Below are 16,052 nucleotides of genomic sequence, written 5' to 3' on the forward strand. Positions count from 1 at the left end.
GCGGGTAACATAGGATTAGTTCCCCGATGTGGGGACAGCGCTGCGCTGGGCTAATAATTAATTCCCGACGGGGAGGGGCCCAACCGTTATTGCGGTAGGGGGGAAAATTCATATCATGCAGCCCAAAAAATTTGGTATTCTGTATGAACCGGTATACCGCCCAGCCCTAAATGTGATATGAGGCATTTATTTAAAAAAACTGGTCAATGTACAAATATATATAACTAGTCACAAGGCCCATGTGATTAACCCCTTAAAGGGGTACTCCGGTGGAATTTTTTTTTTTTTTTAAATGAACTGGTGCCAGAAAGTTAAACAGATTTGTAAATTACTTCTATTAAAAAATCTTTACCCTTCCAGTACTTATTAGCAACTTTATGCTGCAGAGGAAATTCTAGTCTTTTTGAATTTCTTTTTTCGTGTTGTCCACAGTGCTCTCTGCTGACAACTTATGCACATATCAGGAACTGTCCAGAGCAGGATAAATCCCCATAGCAAACCTATGCTGCTCTGGACAGTTCCTGACACACACAGAGGTGTCAGCAGAGAGCACTGTTGACAAGACTAAAAAGAAATTCGAAAAGAATTTCCTCTGTAGCATACAGCTGCTAATAAGTACTGGAAGGGTAAAGATTTTTTAATAGAGGTAATTTACAAATCTGTTTAACTTTCTGGCATCAGTTCATTTAAAAAAATAAATAAATAAAAAGTTTTCCACTGGAGTACCCTTCTAAGGACCAAGCCCGTTTTGACCTTAACCCCTTAAGGACATGTGTTGTAAATGGGACACAAGTGCAGGAGCTGCGCTTTCTTTATTCCCGGCGGCGATCGCGCTGATGTTTGCCATTAATCCCTCAGATGCCGTGATCAATACAGATCACGGCATCTGCTGCAATGCGGCACTTAAAATGGCTGATCTAATCGCCCGCGGCATTGCCGCAGGGATCAGATCAGCCAAGGTGGCGGACGGAGGTCCCCTCACCTGCCTCTGTCCGTCTCCCAGGGTCTTCTGCACTGATCTGCCTTACAGCAGACCAGAGCAGAAGATAGCTGATAATACTGATCAGTGCTATGCCCTATCCATAGCACTGAACAGTATTAGCAATCTAATGATTGCTATAAATAGTCCCCAACGGGGGACTATAAAAGTGTAAAATAAATGTTAAAATAAAAAGTGAAAATTCTTTTGTAAAAGCCCCTCCCCCAATAAAGTTTTAAATCATATTAATACACAAAAGCGTAAAAAAATAATAAACATATTTGGTATCGTCGTGTGCGTAAATGTCCCAACTAGAGATGAGCGAATTTACAGTAAATTCGATTTGTCACGAACTTCTCGGCTCGGCAGTTGATGACTTATCCTGCATAAAAGAGTTCAGCTTTCAGGTGCTCCCGTGGGCTGGAAAAGGTGGATACAGTCCTAGGAGACTCTTTCCTAGGACTGTATCCACCTTTTCCAGCCCACCATAGCACCTGAAAGCTGAACTAATTTATGCAGGAAAAGTCATCAACTGCCGAGCCGAGAAGTTCGTGACGAATCGAATTTACTGTAAATTCGCTCATCTCTAGTCCCAACTATAAAAATATAATGTTAATGACCCCCAACGGCAAACGGCATAAACGTAAAAAAAAATATAAAAATATATATATATATATATATATATATATATATATAATATAATATATTATGCTTTTCTATCACATCAAACTGCTAATTTTTTTTAATATAAAGCCATCAAAAAGTCACATATGCGTGGTACTAAAACAAATTACAGATCATGGCGCAAGAAATGAGCCCTCGCACATCCCTGAATACGCAAAGATAAGTTAGAAGTGGTCAAAAATAGGGCAATTTTAAATGTACTGATTTTTTTTCTTTATTTTTTTTTTTTTACAAAGAGTTGAGATTTTTAAAAGCCGTACAAGAATACAAATGTATGTAACCATGGGTATCATTTCAATCGAACTGACCCAGAGAATAGAGAAAACATGTAATTTTTACAGTAAAGTGTGCAGCGTGAAGACAACCCCCCCTCCCCCAAATTTGCTAAATTATGATTTTCGTTTAAATTTCCTTACACCAAAAAATATTTTTTGGGGTTCACCATACATTTTAGGGTAAAATTTGTGATGCCATTACAAAGTGCAACTGGTTACTCAAAAAACAAGCCCTCATATGGGTCTGTGAATGGAAATATAAAAGAGTCATGGATTTTAGAAGACTAGGAGGAAAACTCAAAAATAAAATTGTCTGGGTCCTTAGAGGGGTATTCCAGTAATTTTTTTTTATTTGACTATGCTACAGGGGCTGTAAAGTTAGTGTAGTTCATAATATAGTGTCTGTACCTGTGTGTGTGTGTGTGTGTGTGTGTGTGTGTCTGATGGTTTTCTCACAATTCTTCTTCTGTTATTTTCACTCTCTATTTATTTTTAACAGCATACAAAATTACTGTCTCGGATTTTACCCAGCTTGCAATGCGGCCGAGACCTGACACACTAGTCAGCTGATGACAGGGAGCCTGTCTGCTTCAATGGGTGGAGGGATTGCTTGGTGGGAGAGAGATCAACTGCAACTAATGCAACAGCTGTAGGCACCCTGATTGAAAACCACAGGTCTTTTGTTTCAATGGGTGGGGTGGCTGAGGTGTGGGAGGGAGGAAAATGGAATTGTGGGATTTGTAGTCAAAAAAAGAAAAGTCAAGCAGGAAATCTCATGACATAGCCATTTAGCCCCAAGACAAGCGCAGATCCTTCCTAAGCATGTCCATTACTGCCTGCCAGGTACGCACTAAAATCACCTTATGGTGGAGAACCCCTTTAAGGTCAACATGGGCTGAGTCTTTAAGGGGTTAAGGACCAGGCCAATTTTATTTTAGCGTTTTCGTTTTTTTCCTCCTCTCCTTCTAAAATCCATATCTCTTTCTTTATATTTACATCCACAGACCCATATGAGGGCTTGATTTTTGCGTGACCAATTGTACTTTGTAATGATACCTCTCATTTTACGAGAAAATGTATGGTGATCCCCCCCCCCCCAAAAAATTTTTTTTTATTGAGGAAATTTAAATGAAAACCACAATTTTGCTAATTTTGGATGGTTTCATTTTCACACTGTACACATTACGGTAAACATGACTTGTTTTTTTTATTCTGTGGGTCAATACGATTAAAATAATACCCATCTTTACATACTTTTCTATTACAGTCATGGCCGTAAATGTTGGCACCCCTGAAATTTTTCAAGAAAATGAAGTATTTCTCACAGAAAAGGATTGCAGTAATACATGTTTTGCAATACACATGTTTTTTCTCTTTGTGTGTATTGGAACTAAACCAAAAATTCGAGGGAAAAAAAGCTAATTGGACATAATGTTACACCAAAATCCAAAAATGGGCTTTACAAAATTATTGGCACCCTTTCTAAATTGTGGAAAAATAAGATTGTTTCAAGCATGTGATGTTCTTTTAAACTCACCTGGGGCAAGTAACAGGTGTGGGCAATATAAAAATTACACCTGAAATCAGCTAAAAAGGTGAGAAGTTCACTTAGTCTTTGCATTGTGTGTCTGTGTGTGCCACACTAAGCATGGACAACAGAAAGAGAAGAAGAGATCTGTCTGAGGACTTGAGAACCAAAATTGTGGAAAAATATCAACAATCTCAAGGTTACAAGTCATCTCCAGAGATCTAGATTTGCCTTTGTCCACAGTGTGCAACATTATCAAGAAGTTTGCAAACCATGGCACTGTAGCTAATCTCCCTGGGCATGGATGGAAGAAAAATTGATGAAAGGTTTCAATGCAGCAGAGTCCGGATGGTGGATAAGCAGCCCCAAACAAGTTTCAAATATATTCAAGCTGTCCTGCAGGCTCAGGGAGCATTAGTGTCAGCGCAAACTATCCATCGATGTTTAAATAAAATGAAATGCTTTGGCAGGAGACCCAGGAGGACCCCACTGCTGACACAGAGACATAAAAAAACAAGACTACATTTTACCAAAATCCTTCTGGGAAAATGTCTTGTGGACAGATGAGACCAAGATAGAGCTTTTTGGTATAGCACATCGGCCCAGATTTATCAAACTGTGAGAGAAGAAATTTAGTGATTTTTTTTCCAACAGCAACTAATCACAACTCGGCTAACAAGCTCTGGTAAAGTGAAAGCTGAGCTGTGATTGGTTGCTGTGGGAAAATCACGCTATTTTTTCTCTCACACAATTTGATAAATCTGGGCCATCATTCTACTGTTTACTGAAAATGGAATGAGGCCTACAAAGAAAATAACACAGTACCTACAGTGAAATATGGTGGAGGTTCAATGATGTTATGGGGTTGTTTTGCAGTCTCTGGCACTGGGTGCCTTGAATGTGTGCAAGGCATCATGAAATCTGAGGATTACTAACACATTTTGGGTCGCAGTGTACAGCCCAGTGTCAGAAAGCTGGGTTTGCGTCCAAGATCTTGGGTCTTCCAGCAGGACAATGACCCCAAACATACATCAAAAAGCACCCAGAAATGGATGGCAACAAAGCGCTGGAGAGTTCTGAAGTGGCAGCAATGAGTCCAGATCTAAATCCCATTGAACACCTGTGGAGAGATCTTAAAATTGCTGTTGGGAAAAGGCGACTTCCAATAAGAGAGACCTGGAGCAGTTTGCAAAGGAAGAGTGGTCCAACATTCCGGCTGAGAGGTGTAAGAAGCTTATTGATGGTTATAGGAAGCCACTGATTTCAGTAATTTTTTCCAAAGGGTGTGCAACCAAATATTAAGTTAAGGGTGCCAATCATTTTGTTCAGCCTGTTTTTGGAGTTTGATGTGACATTATGTCCAATTTGCTTTTTTCCTCCCTTTTTTGGTTTAGTTCCAATACACACAAAGGGAATAAACGTGTGTATAGCAAAACAAGTGTTACTGCAATCCTTTTCTGTGAGAAAAACTTGATTTTCTTGAAAAATTTCGGGGGTTCCAACATTTACGGCCATGACTGTATTCCATCGCTTTAAAAAAAATGTAACTTTTTGTACAAAATCAGTATGTTGAAAATCGCCCTATTTTGACCACCTATAACTTTGAAATGTTTCCGTTTTTATGGTAGTATGTATATCTATCTATATAATATAAATATATATCCCTATATAGGCAGTATGAGTGCTAATTTTTTGCACCGTGATCTGTACATTTTAAGGATACCACATTTGCGTATATGAAACTTTTTAATCACTTTTTATAAATTATTATATTTTTTTTTATAAAAAAGGGACAAAAATTTTTTGGGACATTTTACATTTTTTTTTTTTTACATTTACGCAGTTTGTCGTTCGTTAACGTTTTGATAGGTTGGACATTTGCGCACGTGGTAATACCAAATATGTTTTTTTAAAAAAATTTTACGCTTTTTAGGGGTAAAATGGGGAAAAAGGGACCATTTACATTTTTATTGAAGGATGGGATTTTTTTTCTTTCTTTTAAAAAAATGTTTTTTTACACTTTTTATGTCCCCATAGGGGACTGTCTATAGTAATCACTTGATTGCTAATACTGTTCAGTGCTATGCATAGGGCATAGCACTGATCAGTGTTATCGTGATCTTCTGCTCTGGTCTGCTCAATCTCAACCAGGAGACCAGGAGACGGACAGAGGCAGGTGAGGGGACCTCCGTCCGCCGTTTTTGATGATCGGATCACCCGCAGCAGCGCTGTGGGCGATCCGATCATCCATTTAAATGTGCACATTGCTGCAGATGCTGTTATCTGTGTTAATCACAGCATCTGAGGGGTTAATGGCGGACATCTGCGCGATAGCGGATGTGGGCCATTGCCGGCGGGTCCCTGGCTGCTGATAGCAGCCGGGAGATGCAGTGCATGACGCGAGCACCGCTCCGATGCTCGCGGTCATGTACAGGACGCAAATGTACGTCCTGGTGCGCAGAATACCTCAGCATCAGGAGTTATATTTACGTTAAGGGGTTAAATAAAATGCACAGATATATAAACAAATATACAATATATACAATATACAATCCAATATATACAATATACAATCCACATATACAAAAATTTTGTTGTGAGTAAAATACCCATAGATATTGGACCTGAAAATAAACCTGAAAAAAAATTAAATAAATAAATGGACCGGCAGGAAAACAACAATAAAATGTCCTGAGGTGGTAAACCATTCTGGATGTTCAAATAAGAAAGTCCTGTAATACTAAAGAAATCGTGAATACTAAAACCTGATAACAGGTAGCCTGTGGGCAGATGAATGACCAGTTCTTGGTAAGGCAAAATGCGCCTTGTATGGTGCAGGCACTGGGGGCGCACACTCACTGAAAGCAAGATTATATGGGAAAAAGTTCACCAGGACAGATATAGTTGGTACAATGTACCGCTCGCCAGATTTGGGTGCAGATTCGAGTGCAGATGAGTATAGTTGGCACACTGTACCGATCACCAGATTCAGGTGCACATACAATCACCAGGGGCTCCGTTGATGTTGCTCGAGTCAGCAATGGCGTTTCTCGGCACTGTGTGTGGTCAGCATCAGATGAGCCCCGGTGCGGATGGCGTCACCGCTCAGCTGATCAGCAGTCAGCTGATGCTGCGGAGTGATTCTACAGTTGACTGATATTGCAGAATATGCATGGAAATTGGTTGGTATCTCAAGGCATTTAATAGAAAGCAATGATGTAAACTTGCTTCAATATGATCCAGTTCTAGTCCTGAGAAAAAGTCTTTGAATAGTGATTAGTGACCACATACAGTAATATAAATATTGTATTCAATAGTCCATCCTTTGCAACTCATATAAATAGTGCTCTATAAAAGTCCTTATGATAGTCCAGATATCAATGAATAAAAAGCCAAATGCATTTCAAGGTATGGTCAAATATGTTCTAACCCCTTCCTCAGTGGCTGAAGTAATGTGTCCAAGTGGCAGGTCACTTATATAAGGGTATGCCATATTATTCAGCTGGGAAGACTCATTATGTAAATTACAAAGTGAAAAATAAACTTAAGTTCTTAAACCCTGATGAGAGAGGAGAAATAAATCTGTTAAGGTCAACAGAAAGGTATAATAAAATAATGGTAGGCCATCAAAAGCTGATCGGTGAGGTGCCAACATCCAGCACCACTTCTGATCAGCTGTTCTGCACAGCCGCAGTGCCCAGATTTAAACAATGTATATTCATAGATTGCACAGATAGCGCCACAATGTTTACATCCGGGTGCCTCAGCTGTACATAAGGAACAAAGTGTTGGCACCCTGTGGGAAAGCTTTCAATGGGTATTTCCTGGAAAAGACTGTTAAACGGTTGGGTATGTGATGTGATATTTTTGCTTCAATCCCCTAATGTTTAGGATTGTGGGGGTCAACTACATGAATTTTCTACCACTGCTTCAGTCATACAGGGCCCCTTTATTAGTAGAAGTCCCAGGGGGTAAGACTAATATTTGTACTGGTGGACAGCTCCTTTAACTCTTTTGGCTGTGTGAAGGGAAGTGGAAATTTGGAACTCTGGACCTTTTATAAAGATTTATTATAAAATGAAGAACTTTGGATCTATTTAGGGAAAAATAAAGGATAGGTGCAAATTAAGCTTTTTCTTTATGGTGTTTTTTTCTTCTCACATTTTATTGTTGCTAAAATTTATTTTTTCCTCCCTTTGAAAAAATAAAAATGAAAACTACTCTTCTCTGTTTTGCGGTCATTTTCTCATCTGTGCTCAGTGACTCTTAATTTTCTTCCTTCCATCTGTCTCTTTGTAATCATGTGTCCGTCTTGTCTCTGATTGGCCGCTGATATTGTCATGTGACGTCCTCTCAGTGTCTGCACAGCATGTCCGTGATCACGCAGCAGCGCCTTCTCGCCTCAGATAACAAGGTTCTTGCAGTTCTTTCTATTTTCAGTCCTTTTTTAATTTAAATACATAAATATATATGTCCTATCTACTGCAGCGTTAAATCTTTATCATAACTTTATGCTCATGGTGCAGAAAATGGCATTAAGAGGGTATTAATGGGTGCTTCCCTTTAGAAACGGTGTTGCACTTGTCCTCGGGTGTTTTTAGCTCAGCCCCATTCACTTCTTTGGATCTGAGCTGTAGTACCAGACATGGCACATGGACAAGTGTGTGCAGTTTCGTAAAGGAAGTGGCCATATTTTTATAATCATGAAGAAACTCTTCAAAGGCAATGTATTGGCTAGATATTTTTCTTACTAATAAACAAATAAGTCATGGCTTGGCTGCCATCTTGTAGCCTTTCCTTAGCACAATGCCAAATCCAATTTTTAGCCAATTAGATCACCTATGCTTGACAGTCTGGTTGCTATTGATTCTTTTCAATGTGATTGTCTGCAATGTGTCACTAGCAACCAGTCTACTTTGTCAGTGAACTAAAAGAGCCATGGAATCTTCACAAGACTTTGACCACTCTCTTTCTCTCGTTTATGGCTGTGCTGATCATAAATCAGAGACCTATCCGTGTTTATCTGATCTGTGTTTTACATCCCTTATATCCTTAAGGGGTACTCCGCCCCTAGACATCTTATCCCCTATCCAAAGGATAAGGGATAAGATGTCTGATCGCGGGGGTCTCGCCGCTGGGGACCCCCGTGATCTCAGCTGCGGCACCCCGCTATCACTACTGCACAGAGCAAACTCGCTCCGTGTGTGATGACGGGTGATACAGGGGCTGGAGAATTGTGATGTCATGGCTCCGCCCCTGTGACGTCACGGCCTGCCCCCTTAATGCAAGTCTATGGGAGGGGGCGTGACAGCTGCCACGCCCCCTCCCATAGACTTGTATTGAGGGTGTGGACCGGGACGTCACGAGGGGCGGGGCCATGACGTCAAGATGCTCCAGCCCCTGTATTGCCCGTCATTACGCACAGAGCGAGTTAGCTCTGTGCAGTAATGACAGAGGGGTGCCGCAGCCGTGATCCTGGGGGTCCCCAGCGGCGGGACCCCCACGATCAGACATCTTATCCCCTATCCTTTGGATAGGGGATAAGATGTCTAGGGGAGGAGTACCCCTTTTAAGCAATAACATATGTCCACTTTGGGAGAGAATTCTTTGCTGCAGTAGAGAACATTTTGTCCCGTGTATGTAGGAGCTGTGGGTTTTCTCAGAATACATTTATATTGGAATACAAGAAGTGAGCATGCTTCTCTACAGGAGGTTGTAATACATGTATAAAATGACTAACTATGTTTCTTAATGCAGGCTCTGGCCAGTATGAGTCTCAACACACAGCCCATCCTAAACTTGGACAGATTTCATGAGGGGTCAGAGGCAGCCATGCTCCGGCCTCACAATGATGCCCAGGGTACACCCTCTACAGAATTCAACCCCCTTATTTATGGAAATGATGTGGATTCTGTGGATGTGGCAACACGGTAAGACTCTCTTTACTATTTTTCAAACATTGCTTGAACAGAAGCGAGGCCTCTTCATTGGAAAACGTTGTTCTATTACACATATAGTCTTCTTATATGTGTAATCTGGTATATCAGCCATTACAGGAGACCACAGTCTAATGTTTAGAGGTATAATTATAATTTAGGATAGATTGAATAATACACTTAACAATCTCCGCATTAGAACAGTTGGTACCTGACATCAGATGACCAATAGCTCAACACCGCACAGCAGAAGGCAACATTTGCCAGTCATGGGTAAATTTGGTGTCTTTGACTGCTGGCAGGTTTTTTTGGGCATGAAGGTATGGTGCCAATATTTCTGAAACAGCCACTCTTGGTACATTCTTGATACGATGGTTCAGGAACAACCAAGATTGGATGAACCATGGACAGATATCCAGTAGTGACAGGCCATGTGTGGTTGATCCAGGAGGCAGGTTTTAACCCCTTAAGGACCCAGCCATTTTACACCTCAGGACCCGGCCATTTTTTGCAATTCTGACCACTGTCACTTTAAACATTAATAACTCTGGAATGCTTTTAGTTATCATTCTGATTCCGAGATTGTTTTTTCGTGACATATTCTACTTTAACATAGTGGTAAAATTTTGTGGTATCTTGCATCCTTTCTTGGTGAAAAATCCCAAAATTTTATGAAAAATTTGAAAATTTTGCATTTTTTTAACTTTGAAGCTCTCTGCTTGTAAGGAAAATGGATATTCCAAATAATTTTTTTTTTATTCACATATACAATATGTCTATTTTATGTTTGCATCGTAAAATTTACGTGTTTTTACTTTTGGAAGTCACCAGAGGGCTTCAAAGTTCAGCAGCAATTTTCCAATTTTTCACAAAATTTCCAAACTCACAATTTTTCATGGACCAGTTCAGGTTTGAAGTGGATTTGAAAGGTCTTCATATTAGAAATACCCCACAAATGACCCCATTATAAAAACTGCACCCCCCAAAGTATTCAAAATGACATTCAGTCCGCGTTTTAACCCTTTAGGTGTTTCACAGGAATAACAGCAAAGTGAAGGAGAAAATTCACAATCTCCATTTTTTACACTCGCATGTTCTTGTAGACCCAATTTTTGAATTTTTACAAGGGGAAAAAGGAGAAAATGTATACTTATATTTGTAGCCCAATTTCTCTCGAGTAAGCACATACCTCATATGTCTATGTTAATTGTTCGGCGGGCGCAGTAGAGGGCTCAGAAGCGAAGGAGCGACAAGGGGATTTTGGAGAGTACGTTTTTTTTAAATGGTTTTTGGGAGGCATGTTGCATTTAGGAAGCCCCTATGGTGCCAGAACAGCAAAAATCCCCCACATGGCATACCATTTTGGAAACTAGACCCCTTGAGGTACGTAACAAGGAATAAAGTGAGCCTTAATACCCCACAGGGGTTTCACGACTTTTGCATATGTAAAAAAATAAAAATAAAATTTCACTAAAATGTGTGTTTCCCACCAAATTTCACATTTTTGCAAGGGTTAATAGCAGAAAATACCCCCCAAACATTGTAATCCCATCTCTTCTGAGTATGAAGGTACCCCATAAGTTGACCTGAGGTGTACTATGGGTGAACTACAATGCTCAGAAGAGAAGGAGTCATATTTGGCTTTTTGAGAGCAAATTTTGCTCGGGGGGCATGTCGCATTTAGGAAGCCCATATGGTGCCAGGACAGCAAAATAACCCCCACATGGCATACCATTTTGGAAACTAGACCCCTTGAGGAACGTAACAAGGCATAAAATGAGCATTTACCCCCCACTGGTGTCTGTCATATCTTTGGAACAGTGGGCTGTACAACATTTTTAATTTGCACAGCCCACTCTTCCAAAGATCTGTCAGACATCTGTGGGGTGTAAATTCTCACTGCACCCCTCATTACATTCCGTGAGGGGTGTAGTTTCCGAAATGGGGTCACATGTGGGGTTTTTTTTTTTTTGCGTTTGTCAAAACCGCTGTAACAATCAGCCACCCCTGTGCAAATCACCTCAAATGTACATGGTGCACTCTCCCTTCTGGGCCTTGTTGTGCGCCCCCAGAACACTTTACGCCTACATATGGGGTATCTCCGTACTCGGGAGAAATTGCGTTACAAATTTTGTGGGGCTTTTTTCCCCTTTACCTCTTGTCAAAATGAAAAGTATAGGGCAACACCAGCATGTTAGTGTAAAAAGTTTATTTTTTTACACTAACATGCTGGTGTAGACCCCAACTTCACCTTTTCATAAGGGGTGAAAGGAGAAAAAGACCCCCAAGATTTGTTAGTCAATTTCTCTCGAGTACGGCGATACCCCATATGTGACCCTAAACTGTTGCCTTGAAATACGACAGGGCTCCAAAGTGAGAGCGCCATGCGCATTTAAGGCCTGAATTAGGGATTTGCATAGGGGTGGACATAGGGGTATTCTACGCCAGTGATTCCCAAACAGGGTGCCTCCAGCTGTTGCAAAACTCCCAGCATGCCTGGACAGTCAACGGCTGTCTGGCAATACTGGGAGTTGTTGTTTTGCAACAGCTGGAGGCTCCATTTTGGAAAGAGTGGCGTACCAGGCGTTTTTCATTTTTATTGGGGAGGGAGGGGGGCTGTGTAGGGGTATGTGTATATGTAGTGTTTTTTACTTTTTATTTTATTTTGTGGTAGTGTAGTGTTTTTAGGGTACAGTCACATGGGCGGGGGGTTACAGCGAGTTTGAGCTGCCGCGCAAAATTTGCTGCATCGCAAACTTGCAGCCCGATACTCACTGTAAGCCCCCTGCCCATGTGAATGTACCCTGTACATTCACGGGGGGGGGGCCTCCAGCTGTTGCAAAACTACTACTCCCAGCATGCCTGAGAATGTTTGGGAGTTGTGGTTTTGCAATAGCTGGAGGCACACTGTTGGGAAACACTGAGTTAGGAAACAATGTTTCCCAACCAGTGTGCCTCCAGCTGTGGCAAAACCACAACTCCCAAACATTCTCAGGCATGCTGGGAGTAGTAGTTCGGCAACATCTTTAGAGCCAGATGTTGCCGAACTACAACTCCCAGCATGCTTGGAGTTGTAGTTTTGCAACATCTGGAGGACTACAGTTTGCAGACCACTAATACAGTGGTTCCCAATCTGTGCCCTTCCAGATGTTGCAAAACTACAACTCCCAGTATGCCAAAACTGTCCAGGCATGCTGGGAGTTGTAGTTCTGCAACATCTGAAGGGCCAGATGTTACAGAACTACAACTCCCAGCATGCCTGGACAGTAATGGCATGCTGAGGATGTGTAGTTTTGCAACATCTGGAAGGGCACAGTGGTCTCCAAACTGTGGACCTCCAGATGTTGCAAAACTGCAACTCCCAGCATGCCCAGACGCCAAGGGCTGTCTGGGCATGCTGGGAGTTGTAGTTTACATGGTCCTATTACATCAATGCACGTCGCTTTACGGCGACGTGCATTGCTGTAAAGGGCCCGACCGCGGCTGAAGATCAACTCACCTGTCGCCGCCGCCGCCGTCTTTATCGTCTGGATCCGGGTCTTCAGGGACGAGGTAAGTACCGGGCCGGGCCCCAGCATTCCTCCGTCCCCCGCCGCGTCCTCCGGTCTTCCTCCCGTCCTCTCCGGACTTTCAGGGGCCGGACAGGACGGGAGGAAGTAACCGCCCTCCCCCCTGCGATTGGTCGGTTAACTAACCGACGGATCGCAGGGAATAGGAGGAGGTGGCAGGTTTGCCACCTCGCTCCGATACTTCAGCATGGTCCTGGCTGTCTGTGTCCTCGGCGTTTGCCCTGGATGCCTGCTGAAGGATTTCAGCAGGCATCCGGTTCCGATCTCTGCCCGGCGAGCGGCAGAGACCGGAAACCGCCATGACGTATGCATACGTCATGGGTCCTTAAGACCCAGGGTGTGATGACGTATGCATACGTCATGGGTCCTGAAGAGGTTAAGTGGTATGTTTGGTGTCTCAGCAGTGATATAAGGCATCGGACTAAAGTACAGTAGAACAACAGCCAGCAAGCAAGACACATTTTCACAATAACTATGCGGCGTACCTTGCATTGGCTAGGGTTTTTCCTAGCCAAAGACAGGGAATGGTTTTCCTTATGACCATTCATCATCGCAAGAAATATCTCACATGGGCCAAGAAAAGATGAGACTAGATATTCGACACATAGTAGGATGTTGTGACGAGTTTTCTGCTGAGCTGTATGGATGTCTGGGGAATCTTACAGCATAAAAAGTAGTGATACACCGGCCGATAATTTTCGGCTGCCGAAAAGGGGATAGAATTTTCCGCCAAAATTTTCAGTGGGCATGGCCCTTTAGATCGCCACTGGTAGGATCCCATAATGATGTAATGTGAAAGTTATTCTGTAGCCTAGCATTACACCCTTCCTTCTGGTCACATGATCGTGACATAGCAACAGTCTTGTAGCTTACTAGGAGGTGGCCTGATCGTTCCTCTGTAACCATAGTAACCGCAGCCTCATGCGCACTTTACGCACAGCCCTTGCGCTCCGCTCGCCGTCTGCTGTTTCGCGTGGTGGCCAGAGTGATCAGCATGTGTGTGGGGGTAAGCACCATGCGGGATCCGCACTCCCTGTTCAGACTCCAAAGTGTGCCGGGGACTGAGCCTGGGAAGAGCAATGACTTACTGGTCAGTCTGACCTGGACCGGAGCTAATAGGCCACATCATGTGGTCTATTTCCCGGGAGACGTACAGGTGATTCTGAGCGCACTATGAGCCATGTGTACAGGCTGACTGCGGGGTCCATACCCATCACGTGTCCAGAGCCGTGTGTGCAGCATTTACAAGATCTGTGCTATAGGGGCAATAACTGTATGATGGGAATGTGCAGCATGTATGAAGATCTGTGCTATAGAGACAATAAATATTGTGTGTGCAGCATGTATGAAGATGTGTATTATAGGGGGAAATAAATGTGTGCTTGCAGCATGTATGAAGATCTGCACTATAGGGGCAATAACTGTATGATGGGTATATGCAGTATGTATGAAGATCTGTACTATAGGGGCAATAACTGTAGGATGTGTGCGTCATGTATGAAGATCTGTACTATATGGGGCAATAACTGTAGGATGTGTGCGTCATGTATGAAGATCTGTACTATATGGGGCAATAACTGTATGGTGTGTGTGTGTGCGCGTCATGTAAGAAGATCTGTACTGTAGAGACAATAAATGTTTGTGTGCAGCATGTATGAAGATCTGTACTATATGGGGCAATAACTGTATGGTGTGTGTGTCTGTATGGTGTGTGCACGTCATGTAAGAAAATCTGTACTGTAGAGACAATAAATGTTTGTGTGCAGCATGTATGAAGATCTGTATTATAGGGGGAAATAAATGTGTAGGTGCAGGATGTATGAAGATCTGCACTATAGGGGGCAACAACTGTATGGTGTGTGTGTATGTATGTGCGTCATGTATAAAGATCTGCACCCAAGGGGGCAATAACTGTATGTGCAGCATGCATGACGATCTGTACTATAGGGGCAAGAACTGTGTAGGATGTGTGCATCATGTATGAAGATCTGTATTATAGGGGGAAATAACTGTGTATAATGTGTGTGCAACAACTATTAAATTATGTTTCTGATCCTGCATTGTGAACAACGTAAACGCAAAAAAATCCCAAATGCAAAAATTGCTGATTTTGGTCACATAACATCCCAAAAAAGTTATACAATGTAACAAATACTAGATTTAAAAAAAAATACAATGCATTTTTTCCGTTTTGTTTTTGGCCAAGCACAGCCTAAATATTCAGTTTTGGCCCAGAATTTCCTTTCTGGCGCATAACCAATAAAAAGTATGATGTCCTGTCCTGTAGGTGCACAGGTGAGGTTTAATGGACCAGAGGAGGCAGTTTTGTGGCCTGGGGAGCATTTTCCTGGCATGCCATAGGGAAGGTGGTCACCTTACCACAGTCCTTGAATGGTGAACCTTATAGGGACTTGATGGCTGACCAACTGCACCCATATTTCCATGAGGTCTTTCCCCTGTCCAGAGTAGATGCTAATCCTCATAGCATACCTCTCCTGCTCTGGACAGTTCCTGACACAGACTGAGGTGTCAGAGAGCACTGTGGTCAGACAGAAAAGAACTACACAATTTCCTTTCAAGCATTAATCAGCTATTAAGTACTGGAAGGATTAAGATTTTTAATTAGAAGTAATTTACAAATCTGTATAACTTTCTGGCACCAGATGTGAAAACTTTTTTTTCTTTTTTCCCACTGGAGTACCCCATTAAATAAGCCGATCTTATCAGTAAAGCTCTGCTGACCTTGCTTCTAAAACTTTGATGGACAACTAATATAACATAAAAACAAACCTTAGTGCAGCTCCAAAGTTCCGCCCCTGCTCGATCTTCTCATTGACGTGGAGAGCTGCAGACCACGCTGGGCAGTACAGTTGCCAAGGCAACTCAGTGTGGCCTGTGTCTCGCCACGCCTGATGTGAAGATCGGGCGGGAGCTGAACTTGGAACTACACTTTAACCCCTTAAGGACTCAGCCCATTTTGGCCTTAAGGACTCAGACAATTAAATTTTTACGTTTTCATTTTTTCCTCCTCGCCTTCTAAAAATCATAACTCTTTTATATTTTCATCCACAGACTAGTATG

The 16,052-nt window shown here is 42.2% G+C and overlaps 1 protein-coding gene across 38 annotated transcripts in view; it reads left to right on the plus strand.

The window, feature by feature from the left end:
* Positions 1 to 16,052, plus strand: part of MADD (MAP kinase activating death domain) — a 140,168-nt gene that overhangs the window by 50,115 nt on the left and 74,001 nt on the right. For 26 of the 38 annotated variants that reach the window (XM_056526483.1, XM_056526501.1, XM_056526495.1 and 23 more), the window contains exons 8-9: positions 7,824 to 7,880; positions 9,224 to 9,396. In XM_056526483.1, the coding sequence (XP_056382458.1) occupies positions 7,824 to 7,880; positions 9,224 to 9,396 (230 nt within the window). The remainder of the gene's footprint in view (positions 1 to 7,823; positions 7,881 to 9,223; positions 9,397 to 16,052) is intronic. The other 12 variants (XM_056526492.1, XM_056526513.1, XM_056526520.1 and 9 more) reach the window with 1 other exon arrangement.

Source organism: Hyla sarda, chromosome 6, assembly GCF_029499605.1.
Source record: "Hyla sarda isolate aHylSar1 chromosome 6, aHylSar1.hap1, whole genome shotgun sequence".
Classification (NCBI taxonomy): Eukaryota; Metazoa; Chordata; class Amphibia; order Anura; family Hylidae; genus Hyla; species Hyla sarda.